The 12,622-nt window shown below is 40.8% G+C and overlaps 1 protein-coding gene across 1 annotated transcript in view; it reads right to left on the bottom strand.

The window, feature by feature from the left end:
* KCNH8 (potassium voltage-gated channel subfamily H member 8) overlaps positions 1-12,622 on the bottom strand; it is a 360,653-nt gene that overhangs the window by 227,420 nt on the left and 120,611 nt on the right. The window contains exon 2 of the mRNA XM_049628875.1: positions 10,323-10,556. Within this exon, the coding sequence (XP_049484832.1) occupies positions 10,323-10,556 (234 nt within the window). The remainder of the gene's footprint in view (positions 1-10,322; positions 10,557-12,622) is intronic.

Raw genomic sequence — 12,622 nt, 5'->3', positions numbered from 1 at the left:
GTAAATTGTAAATAAGTTGTTTTTGTTGTCACGAATATATATGTTTAAAGTCCAAACCACAGAAAGTTGAAAATCGAACTATATTTAAAAAGAAAAAAAAAAAAAAACCTTGATTTTTCTAAGCATTTGTCCATGTCATGACAAGCTGAGGACTGTCTATCATGAAACACACATAAGACACGTCTGTGTTCACATTATTTTTCTGCATCATACTTTCCTTATCTGTAAATGTGAGAAAATTCATACTTACTTGAATTCTTACTGGGAAAACTAGATAACATTCATTGGTTGGCACACCATAATCAATTAGATTTATTATTATAGATTTCGCGGTACACTTTTTTCCTTAAGTTTCAAGACTTGAAATTACAATATTTTCATTGCATATTTATTTATGGTTACCTTCCACTTGAGGCTAGTGATCCTGGTTTTCCATTTAGAGTAGTGATTTAGCTTTCTTTTGCTTGCAATTTGAGTTTTAAAAAAAGTGAGTCAACTTAAAAACATTAAGCAGGCCTGCCTGGGTGGCTCAGTCAGTCGAGCATCTGACTCTCGACTTCATGATCCCAGGGTTGTGAGATCAAGCCCAGTGTAGCTTTCTGCACTGAGCATGGAGCCTGCTTGAGATTCTCACTCTCTCTCCCTCTGCCCCTCTGCCCCATTCATGCTCTCTCTGTCCCTAAAGTAAAAAAGTAAAAAATAAAGAAAAACATTAAGCAATAGTTCAGAAGGTGCGTGGAAACAGACGGCAAATCTTGAAGGTGACCTGGGAATGAGTTTATATGTGAGTGAGAAGAGTTATGCAAAACTATCAGAGTTGGGATTCCTTTTTGTAACAAATACTTATATTTCTCTCTTCTCTATTTAAAAGTGAAAAATCATAATTAATATTATACAGGTTGTTTTCAGAAAAGCAATACTGTATGTTATTAACAGTAAGCTTACAGAAAAATCAGAGTGAAGCCATCTCTGATAAACTAGTATGCATCTCAACACGAAATGCTCAGGCATGACTGGCTTCAAGAGAAGATGTACTGTGGCAGCTGGATAATTGGACCCGTGTACAGAATCTCCCAGAATGCAAGAACTCTGCGTGCAGAGCCCAGGCACATGTGTTTGCTGCACCCAGGACAAGTCCTGTGAGTCAGTGATGAGATTTTTCAGAAATGGGTGAAATTCTGAACAAGATGAAATTGAATCATTCCTCACTGCACTATGGTTTTATTCTCGGAAATTCAGTGGGAAATTAAAGCCTTCCCCAAAACAGTGTGTGTTAAGTTCTAAGTTCAGATAATTAGAAACCAGTGCTTTACTTCCCGGAAAAGCTGATGGGGCATTACAAAGTCTTGCAGTACTCGGTACTGTATTGTTAACTGTGGCCGCTCTGGGGTTATAGATCTGTCCAACTTACTCATCTTGCGTAGCTAAAACTTTCTACTCAGCGAACAACTCCCTTTTTCCTCCTCCCCTTAACCCTCAGAAACCACCATTTTATTCTCTGCTTCTATGAGTCTGATTATTTTAGATACCTAATAAAAATGGAATCCTGCAGTCCTTCTGTGACTGGTTTATTTCACTTTGCATAATGTTAACAGAATAGATCTCACGTTAAGTGTTCTTATCACAAACAAACAAACAAACAAACCATAAAAGAACACAAGGAAATTTTGGGAAATTTTGCAAAGTGTGAAACTTTGCAAAGTATGAAACTTTGCAAAGTATGAAAATACTTGCAATTCTTCGATTGCAAGACAATCCCGTATACTATAGTACATTTAGTGTCCTTGACTCCTGCCCATTAAATGACAAAACAACTTCTTGAGTCAAACATCCCCAGAGATTTGCAAAATGCCCCTGGGAGGTGGTACCCATCCCCATTTCTACAGAGAGCCAGTGGCTTAAGGGCAAGGACCTTGAAGTCCGAGAACGTTTATGTATCTTGGCTTATTTATTTACTAGTTTACAATCTTGGGCAAGTCACTTAAATTGTGATATACCTAATGTAAATGTAGCCAGGTGTTTTTGGTGGATATGTTAGAATCCTAACTTGGAATATGACCTTATTTGGAGATAGAGTCTTTACAGAGGTAACAAGTTAAAGTGGGATCATGAAGGTGGGCACTAATCAGATATGATAAGCATTCTTATAAAAGTGGGGAAATCTTGACATAGCCACTCACAGAAGGAAACACTATGTGAGGACGAAAGTAAAGATCAGGATGATGCTTCTACAAGCTAAGAAACACTAATGATTGCCAGCAAACCACCAGAAGCTAGGACAGAGGCATGGAACAAATTCTTCCTGACAACTCTCAGCAGAACCAACTCAGCTGACCCCTCGATAGTGGGCTCCTGGCGCCCAGAATGGTGAGACAATACATTTCTTTAGTCTAAGCCACTTGTGTGTGGTACTTTGTTAGGTCAGTCCTAGCAAACTAACACATCACGATACTATATCTGCAAAATTAGCTGTTATTTTCATTTTCTTCTTAAATGTATGCTCTCCTCCCGCATTTTTCTTCCTGGGATCTATTTCGTATGGAAATGGGCTTGACACAATGGAATATTACTCAGCCATTAAAAAGAATGAAATCTGGCCATTTGCAACAACATGGATATAGCTAGAGAGTGTAACGCTAAGGGAAATAAATCAGCCCGAGAAAGACAAATATCATATGATTTCACTTGCATGTGGAATTAAAAACAAACAAAACAAATGAGCAAAGGGAAAAGAGAGAGAGAAAGAGAAGCCAAGAAGCAGACTCTTAGCTCTACAGAACAAACCGACGGTCACCAGAGGAGAGGTGGATGGGGCGATAGGTGAGATAGGTGATGGGAATTAAGGAGTGCACTTGTCTTGGAATGAGCACTGGGTGATAATATGGAATTGCTGAGTTACCATATCGTAAACCTGAAACTAATATAACACTCTATGTTAACTATGCCAGAATTAAAATTTTAAGAAATAAAATCAATCAATCAACCAATCAATCAATAAAAGAAAATGGGCTTAAAAGATAAGATTTCTGTGGAGAGGATATGCTAAGATTAACATCTAACGGTTGGGGCTCATAGAGCCAAACATGATGGTCTTCTATGACAGTGAAAAAAACAACTTTCTACCATTAAAAAACTTGACCCAGAAGCTAGAATCTGGAAGATGGCAATATGAGATGACATCTTAGCCTGTCCCTTCTCAGCTTGTGGATCATGAGAACAAGTAGGGGAAGCCAGAGATAATCTCTCCACGCTGAGGTTTCACAGCTTTGAAGACAAAAGAAGCTGCATTGGATTGTTTTTTTGGAAACATTGAAGATATTAGGGACCTTTTCCCTTCTCTATTTCGGACTGGAGAGAAACTGCTCGTCAGACTACCTCTTTATCAACATGGAGGTGGCTGCCTACTTTTGAGGAAATGTGAGAGCATAAAGAATGCTCCAGTTCATTTCCCCGGAGACTCCCTTTGCTTCTAGGTGTGAAGGATGGGTGTGCTCACCTTGCGAGAGCATCAGACAGATGGGCCATGCACGAATCAGTGGTCAACAAGAGGTCAGGGGGGTCCTTTCCTCACTATGCCTTCGGTTCAGATATTCCCCTCACACCCCAGCCATACAAATGGCAATTTGGGAAGAAAAAAAGAAGGAGAAGAAAACTCTCAGAGACTGGGCTTATATCCCCAAAGCAACTGTACACGGTCTAAAGAGATTGTTTAAACAGCTACGTGAAACAGCAATGGTGGTGAAGAGTTGTTGGTCTTTGAAACATCCCCAATCCTTTCACAAAATTAAAGTAACTAAGGTAGCAAAATCAGAAATCCACACACACACACAAAATCATGAGCAAAACTGTGTAACAGTGTGCCCCCCGGAACCTCAGAATACAGAGTGATGGGGCAATACCCCCAGTAATTAAGTTTTATTCCATTTTGAGTTGACTTTTGTGTATGGTACAAGATTGTGGTCCGTTTTCATCCTTTTGTAGGTGGATATCCAGTTTTTCCAACACCATTTATTAAAGTGACTATCTTCCCTGACTACATTTTTGGCTCCTTTGTGACAGATTAGTTGACTTAGAAGCTAGATCCTTGCAGGAGTAGCAACTGCAAGGTAAAAACAGGATAGGAAAAGGAGAATTCTCACAGGCCTAGGAGCTTGGAGCCTCATAAACCCTCAACAGGTTATCCATTTCCAAAAGAAGAAATGCTCTGAGAGTGGAGGGCTCTGGAGATCTGAAAACAACTAAAACTGGAAAGGAGGGGCACCTGGCTGGCTCAGTCAGTGGAGTATGTGACTTTTGATCTTGGTGTTGTGAGTTTCAGCCCCATGTTGGGTGTAGAGATTAGTTAAAAATAAAATCTTAGGGGCGCCTGGGTGGCTCAGTTGGTTAAGCATCTGACTTCGGCCCAGGCCATGATCTCACAGTTCGTGAGTCCGAGCCCCGCGTCAGGCTCTGTGCTGACAGCTTGGAACCTGGAGCCTCTTTGGATTCTGTGTCTCCCTCTCTCTCTCTCTGCTCCTCCCCCAGCTCATGCTCATACTCTGTCTCTGTCAAAATAAATAAACTTAAAAAAATTTTTTTTTTAAATCTTGCAAAAAGAAACTAGAAAGGAGCTCCATTTTGGGTGAGTGCAAGTGGGCTACACAAAGATAGAATGGGGTTGGGGCTGCCTGAGCCTTCAACGCTCCGAGAAAATCTTTCTTGGAAGCTGCTAGAACCAGAACTCAACTTGGTCAGAGCATGAAGATCAGGGTAAAGAAGGGAAATGTTTCAAATACTAGTGTAGAAGAGGCCACCCTAGGAGAGGAAACCTACCTCAGAAAGTTGCAAAAATGTAGCTATACTAAGAAGTGATTCATAAAATAACTTCCTGGTGATGGCAGAAGGAACCTTAGAGTTTGACAAGGTATACACAGTCCTACAGGACACGCAGTGTTCTGTGAGGTGCAGAACAGTGTGCAAAGTATGCTATGCATAAGAAAAGGAGAGAAACACATAGATATTAGTATCACTCATATAGAAGAAATGAGAGGATGAACACAGAATTAATAAAATGATTACACTCAGTTAGGGTAGCCATACCTCTGTTTGCCCAGAACAGTTCTGGTTAATGCCTTTTGATATCAACAAAACTGGAGGGTGGCTCAGTAGGTTAAGCATCCAACTTCGACTCAGGTCAGGATCCCGGAGCTCATGAGTTCGAGCACCACATCAGGTTCCGTACTGACAGCTCAGAGCCTGGAGCCTACTTTGGATTCTGTGTCTCCCACTCTCTGCTCCTCCTCTGCTTGCACTCTCTCTCTTTCTCTCTCTCAAAAACATTAAAAAAAACCCACAAAAGTGGAGGAGTCTGCCTTTTGAAAAGGCATCTTAATGGTACTCATTTCTGATATATGGGTAGACCCTTGACTATCTAGAGGGAGGACAAGTGAGGAGAAATGTCAACTCCGTCTGCATGTGAAAGTGTAAAATATTACTATCTCTATTTTAGACAAAGACAATTTACATATTATGCTTTTTTACGTCTGAATTTTACTTAGGTATTTTACTTGAAATAAGTCAAATTCCAAATACAATCATACACAATATGACAACGCAGTAATGAACAATTTCTATAAGTCGATGATTAGTGCTTTACGGTAATTATACAATCACTTAATTTTTTTGAAAATAGATGATTTTACTAAAGTATGGTTGACACATAATGCTTTATTAGTTTCAGATTTAGACTAATTTGACAATTCTACATTTTGTTACATGCACCATAACTGTAGATTTATATTATGTTTACCTGTGAAACTATTTGTCTTCCTAATTATTACTTAATTAAAAAAAAACTTATTCTTTCTGTATATTGGTCTCCTCATCTGCAATATGATAATATAAGAGTATCTATTTTTTAAAAAGCTCTAGGATTAAATAGGCTAATATAGGGGCGCCTGGGTGGCGCAGTCGGTTAAGCGTCTGACTTCAGCCAGGTCACGATCTCGCGGTCCGTGAGTTCGAGCCCCGCGTCAGGCTCTGGGCTGATGGCTCGGAGCCTGGAGCCTGTTTCCGATTCTGTGTCTCCCTCTCTCTCTGCCCCTCCCCCGTTCATGCTCTGTCTCTCTCTGTCCCAAAAATAAATAAATAACGTTGAAAAAAAAAATTAAAAAAAAAATAGGCTAATATAAGTAAAAGTTAAGTATGTGAGAAAGTTCTTAGCACGTACTAAATATTGTTTAAGTGTTAGCCATTATTATTCTTCTAGCTGTCATAATTATTGACCTTTTAAAAGACTGTACTCTCTTTGATGAGTATATTTTCGGAGGGCTGTGTGTGTACATATACTTCTACGTATGTCTGTTTTCTATTTTTTGAAGTTTATTTATTTATTTTGAGAGAGGGAGAATGCACATAGGAAGAGAGGAGAGAGAAGGAATCCCAAGCAGTCTCCGTGATGTGGTGCTCAAATCCACGAGCCGTGAGATCATGATCTGAGCCGAAGTCAGATGTTGAGCCAACTGAGCCACCCAGACACCCCTCTAGATATGTCTATTTTCAAACAGTTACCTAGAAGAAACCACAATAACCCAGAGAGAAGGGAGCAAATTGTTGGAGCAGAGATAAGGAAAGGGATCAGATGAAACCTATTCTTCTCCATCCCTTTATGGTTTTATTTTATTTTTATTTAGGCTGAATTACTCTGCATTGCGGGATGAATTCTTCTGGAGAATGCTGTGTCCCACACTTTTCTCTAGTCAAGAGAGGACAATACACCCTTCAAGGAGGACCAGTCTAGTGGGTATACAGTAAGGTTTTCCTAAAGAGGACTAGAGCATTCAACCTTCATGCTTTATGAAGCATACTTCATAAAGTATGAAAGAAGGATCTTTAATGGGGGGGGGGGGGTAGAGAGAGGTAGGAGGCAGACTTACAGACTCAAGACATGACTAGGAGCTGGGGTTCTGACAGGTGGGTAATGCCAGTAAGAACTTCCTCTTTTTATTTTCCTCTGGACTCAGTAAATAGGCATATTTGCTATAGGATCGTAGTGTGTCTTCCTTTACGATAAGTCCCATGAGATGCCCTAAAACCTTGAGAGTATTCTGATGCACATTACCAGCCTCCAGTCAGGTTATTATAGGCCTGAGCAGGAAGAGAAAAGGCAGTGTTGTCCCATGAGGTCAGTGCAACACTGAGGGGCCAGTAAGCAAAGAAGCTCAGTCATAGATGGTCAAAATGTATCAGGCCAGAATAAGAAACAAGCACTACTTTTGAAAGTAAGTTAAAAGAAAGGAGCTTTGGAGGAGAGAAGGAGGACCCTTGAGGGCATAGCTTATTTTTAAAAATCAGAAATCCAGACAGTCTCTGAAGTATCCATAGGTCCCTCTAATGTTCCATTTCAATTCCATTCGGCAAGCATTTACTGAGGAATGAACATTTGTGATGGACACTGCTCTGAGCTCAAGCTCTACACGCTGGAGATACAGAGTAAACTAATGCACAGATTGTGCCTTCAAAGGTTCACTGTTGTGTGTGCAGACAGATACTTCTAAAAATAGCGAAAATACAGCATGATTATCATAGGAGAGGCAGCAATTTTCAACCACTTGTAACCGGATCAATTTGTTTGCTCACAACGTCAGACAATTTTCCATATTGATTGGCATAGAGGCAACTGATGCTTTTAATGATTCCCATCCAAAGAGGTCCAAGGCTGCAGACATCCTATGAAACATTGAACTCAGGAAATTCCCACACTGTGCTCCATAATTTCTACTTTTCTGGCCTCTCAAATCTCCATTTTTGGGGCTTCTCCTCCTTGGCCTGAACTTTTCTCAGTGGTGCTACATTCAGAACTTTAGAGGTGGCCGAAAAAGGAAGACACCCAGGTGGATTTGGAGTCACCTATCCAAGGTGCCTATCCTGAGAAGGACAAGTCTGCTGTCAGCAGATATTTTAGACAAAAGATATCCCTTTTCTCTTTGTTCCACCAGATGGTGGTTTTATCACTCCCTACCAGTCTGCATTCTCAGTGGCATCTTCCACTTTTTTTTTTTTTTAATCTCAGGCTCTCTTCAATGATTGTGCTATAATTAGCACCGGAGTCCTTTCATTTTATCATATTTGCTACATAGGCCTTATCTATTGACACTAGGAAGGACACAATGGTCTGAACTATGTTCCTAATACCAAAGCATTGGATATTCTGTGCCTCCCAGGATGGTACTCTCCAATATTTCATGCCCACTGTGAATCCAAAATTCACACGCTCAAAGAATATCTTCCAAAGACAAACCCGTTATAAAAGAAGATGAAGTTCCCATGTTTAGGCCCCCACTTCTCTGCCTGACAATGACCCCAATACTAAGTGTTGAGAGCAAAATATAGAGGCCTGAAATGCTCCTTATCATCTGCCATGCACAGGACAGCCTTCCACAACAAATGATTACCGACCCAAAATGTCAACGCCACCAACGTTGAGAAACCCTGCGTTAGAACGCAATTTAGACGTTGTAACAAAACGACCCCCAAATGAAATGATTCAAATAAGATGGGCATGTACAAGCTTCTGTCTGGGGTGGGGGAGGATGGCTCCCTTCATCCTGTTACTCTGCACTCCTCTATGATGTTGACCTTTGCAAACGGTGGAAGCTGGCTTTCCAGCTTTGCCTTAACGTTCTGACCCACATGCATTGCTTTGCTGGGGCTGCCCTAACAAAGTGCCACAGACAGGGTGGCTTCAACAGAAATTTATTTTCTCATGGTCTGGAAGCTGAAAATGGAGATCAGGTGCTGACAGCATTGTTTTATTGAGGCCTCTCTCATTGGCCTGCAGACAGTGGCCTTCTCTCTGTGCATTTGCATCACCTTTCCTGTATGTCCGTATCCTTGGTATCTCTTGGACACCAATCATATTGGATTAGGGCCCCACCCTTATGATCTCATTTGACCGTAATCACCTCGTTAAAGGCCCCATCTCCAAATACAGTCCCATTGGGGGTTAGGGCTTCAACATATGAATTTTGAGGATACATAATTTAGTCTGTAACATCATGGGAAAGGAGAAGAAAAATTAAAGGGCACACAATTGTATTTCTTTAGGGATTTTTCCTAAAAGTTGCACAAATCGTTCTCTTGCATATCACTGGCCCAAAACTTTGTCACATGTCCAGCCCAACTGCAAAAGAGGCTGGGAAATCTATTCTCTACCTTGGCAACCATGTGCCCAGATAAATCTCAGAAGGCTATGTTACTTTAGGGAAGACTACTAAAGAAAGAGATAAAATTTTAGAAACTGGAAAATGGCAATTTGTTCTAATTTTGATTTAGCATTTCCCCAAAATAATGCCTCTTGGATTCATCCCAACCACCAGGGCCCATGAGATAATGATACTGATTCCTACATAGGACCCAAGCACTGCAGATACTACACCCATCCCTAGAGATCTTCTTTTATTTAAAGAAGAGTCACAAAACTGCAACCACAAGAAAATGCTTCATATTTCCTCAGTGGCAGTTTTGAGCCAGGCAAATTTATTCCCACCTTGAATTATACCATGTGTCTCTTAGTTTGTCTTTAAAAAGGTAGTGAGAGGGGCGCCTGGGTGGCTCAGTCGGTTAAGCGTCCGACTTCAGCTCAGGTCATGATCTCGCAGTCTGTGAGTTCGAGCCCCGCGTCGGTCTCTGTGCTGACAGCTCAGAGCCTGGAGCCTGCTTCAGATTCTGTGTCTCCCTCTCTTTCTGCCCCTCCCCTGCTCATGCTCTGTCTCTCTCTGTCTCAAAAATAAATAAAAACATTTAAAAAACATTTTTTTTAAATAATAAAATAAAAAGGTAGTGAGAAAGGCTCTGGGACCAGTGAACTGGAAGAGAAAAATGCCTATGCTGATATGCTTTAAATTAACTTCCTTTTCTGCCAGTGAACACCGGATCTCTGTCCTTAATGACTGTGGTTGAGATGTGGTTCTGAAAGGCATACAGTTTGGAAAACATCCCCGGATAAGATCATCTATTTATACTTTATTAACAACTACCGTATCTAATATGTATTTTAACAATAACCATAGTAAAACTGTAACACACTTTATTTTAACTTATATTCACTCAGTTAATATATTACATTGAGCAGTCATAATTCTAATGCTAAGTTTTCAGGCAGTTTATGCTGCTAATGGCTAAAACAAGGCTATTGCCCGAGTCACTAGCAGAACTTCAGTAACAGCCTGTATTTACATGAAATACCATGAAGCCTTAATGGGAGTTATGAAGTAATTACTGAGTTGGGAGAGGGTGACCCTTCACAACTGCCCAATGAGCACCAGTCTAAGAAAGGCACTCACCGTTCTTCTTGTAGAACATAATTTCTCCTTTGAATTCTGTTTTCTCCTCCAGCGACTTTTCTATTTGAAGCATCAGCTGCTCATTGGTTTCGACTCCAAATAAGAATTTGCAGCTGCAACTCTTCTGCATGACTTCAGTCCGGGCGAATCCAGCCAGCTCACAGAAGCCATCAGAACAGTAGACTATGGGGAACCCCTTGGCCACCTGGGCGTTCGCGAGGATGAAGTTGCTGTCTGTAGAATGACAAGAGGACATTCAGCCACTACACGAGCACGAGGAACTGTTTCATAAATCACAGTTTCAGTAACAAATGAAGAGGACACGGGTTTAGCTTAACTGTGCCTAAAATGCATGTCCTGGTGTGCCAGGGTGGGAAAGAGACTGTCCAAAACAAAATGGCAATGACCAGCAGAAGTATTAAGCTCTGACGTTGGCTTGCATTTTGAAACACACTACAGAGGGAAGTCAGGATTCATTGGTCTGCTTCGAGGCACGTACTCTCTAGTTAGCAGTCATGTAGGGCACTTTTGGGTGTGACTTTGGGCTCAAATCCTCAACCTGCCACTCGATGTATTGATAAACTTGAACAAGTTATTCACACGCTAAACTTCAGTTTCTTGAGATTTCATTTCCCGAAAAGCAGACCCTGAAGGAGGATGTGAGTGTAAGTCATTTATTTGGCAGGTGATTTCAGGAAGGAAGCAATTGGAGAATTGAGAGAGGGAAGGGAGGAAAGGTAATAAAGAGTAGGAGAAAAGGGTTTTACTGCCATGGCAGCTGAGGCTCAATCATACAGACCCTGCAAGTGACAGAGGACCACAACTTGGAATTTTCCCACTAAAGGGAGAGAAAGGTGTGTTGTGAGGATTAATGGGAAATGCACCTAAAGTGCTTAGTGAAATGTCTGGCACAATTAAGTATTCAATAAAAGCTGTTGAGTATTACGCACACCTTTATGGTTATGATGTTAACAAATAAGAATTAAAGGACAATCAAAAATAACAAAGTGTTAAGTGCTTGAAGATAACTCCTGGAGGACAGTGTGAGAGGCAATATTCAAGGAAGGTTCCTGCCGGATGAATTTTTTTGAGACTTTTTGAGGTTTCGATAGGATACTTATAAGCAAAAAGATGTAAATTAAAGATGGGCTGTAAGATAAGGCATTTTATAAAATCTGATGGTTGGTGACTCTAGGTTCAGAATGAATTAGAAACTATTATTAAATCATTCATTCATTTTCTCATGAAACCAATATTGGACAGTATATCAGACAATATTAGAGGCTGGGATTTTTTTAAAATAATACAAGAAAAAATGGAAAGAATTCCAGCATAATGTCTTAAATGAAAAAATCAAGATTCAATATAATATGCTATCAGATGAACTATTTGTCTGAAAATATAGAAACACAAACATGTATATGTATATCTAAATGTGAAATGTTTGTGCGTACCTAAACCTCAGTGGAATGACTTGGTAACCGTAGATGTCTTTAGAGAGAGTAACTTTGGGCAAAAGTGGTAGGCACACTTATTTTTACCATATACCCACTGTACCCTTTGATTTTTATACGCTATGCTTTATATATTGCCTATTCAAAAACCACTATGTTTAAACAAGGTTTGCAACAGACAGCCTATCTTGCATGCCATGAGAAGGCAGGAACCCCAGCTACTTCTCAATGGCCAGCGGGACAAGCACTGAAGATCTATTCCATGGGCTTCCTCGTGGCCTTTTGAACATCCGTTTCATGTTTCCATAGTCCACTATCAGCTGGCAGAACCAAATCCACTCTATCCAGCTTTGCCCCAATCAGCCCCTAAGCCCAGAGTACAAATTCTAGTGCTAACATCTGCATCCTGCCTGGGCTGGGCTGGCTCCTCTACCCTCCCACTCACCCTCCCCGCTGTGGAGAAAAGCCAGAGCTAAAGACCTGCGCTGGGAAGCCTTCAATGGCACCTTATTTTGAAGCCATGGGAGTGAATTAAATTATCCCAGACTAAAATTTAATTCTCTCATACCTTGCAGAAGCATTTATCGACCACGTACTACATGTTGGACTTTGTTCCAGGTGTAGAGATAAAAAGTTTATTGGATGCAGTCTCCACCCTTAAAGATCAGTTAATGAACCTGCAGGAGTTCCCAGCTAGGTCCAGAGGTGGGCACCCTCCTACCAGGCTATGGTCTTCACCTTACCAACTCTGCACAGCTCCTGGTCACTCTCTAACCATAGTGTCTCTTTCTGTCTCCATTAGAGAACTTTGGCTGAGAGATTGTTTAGAAAATGTAAATATAGGGG

The sequence above is a fragment of the Panthera uncia genome, chromosome C2 (genome assembly GCF_023721935.1).
Source record: "Panthera uncia isolate 11264 chromosome C2, Puncia_PCG_1.0, whole genome shotgun sequence".
Taxonomy (NCBI): domain Eukaryota; kingdom Metazoa; phylum Chordata; class Mammalia; order Carnivora; family Felidae; genus Panthera; species Panthera uncia.
The sequence above is the reverse complement of the archived record's forward strand: the minus strand, read 5'-3'. Positions and strand labels throughout refer to the sequence as shown.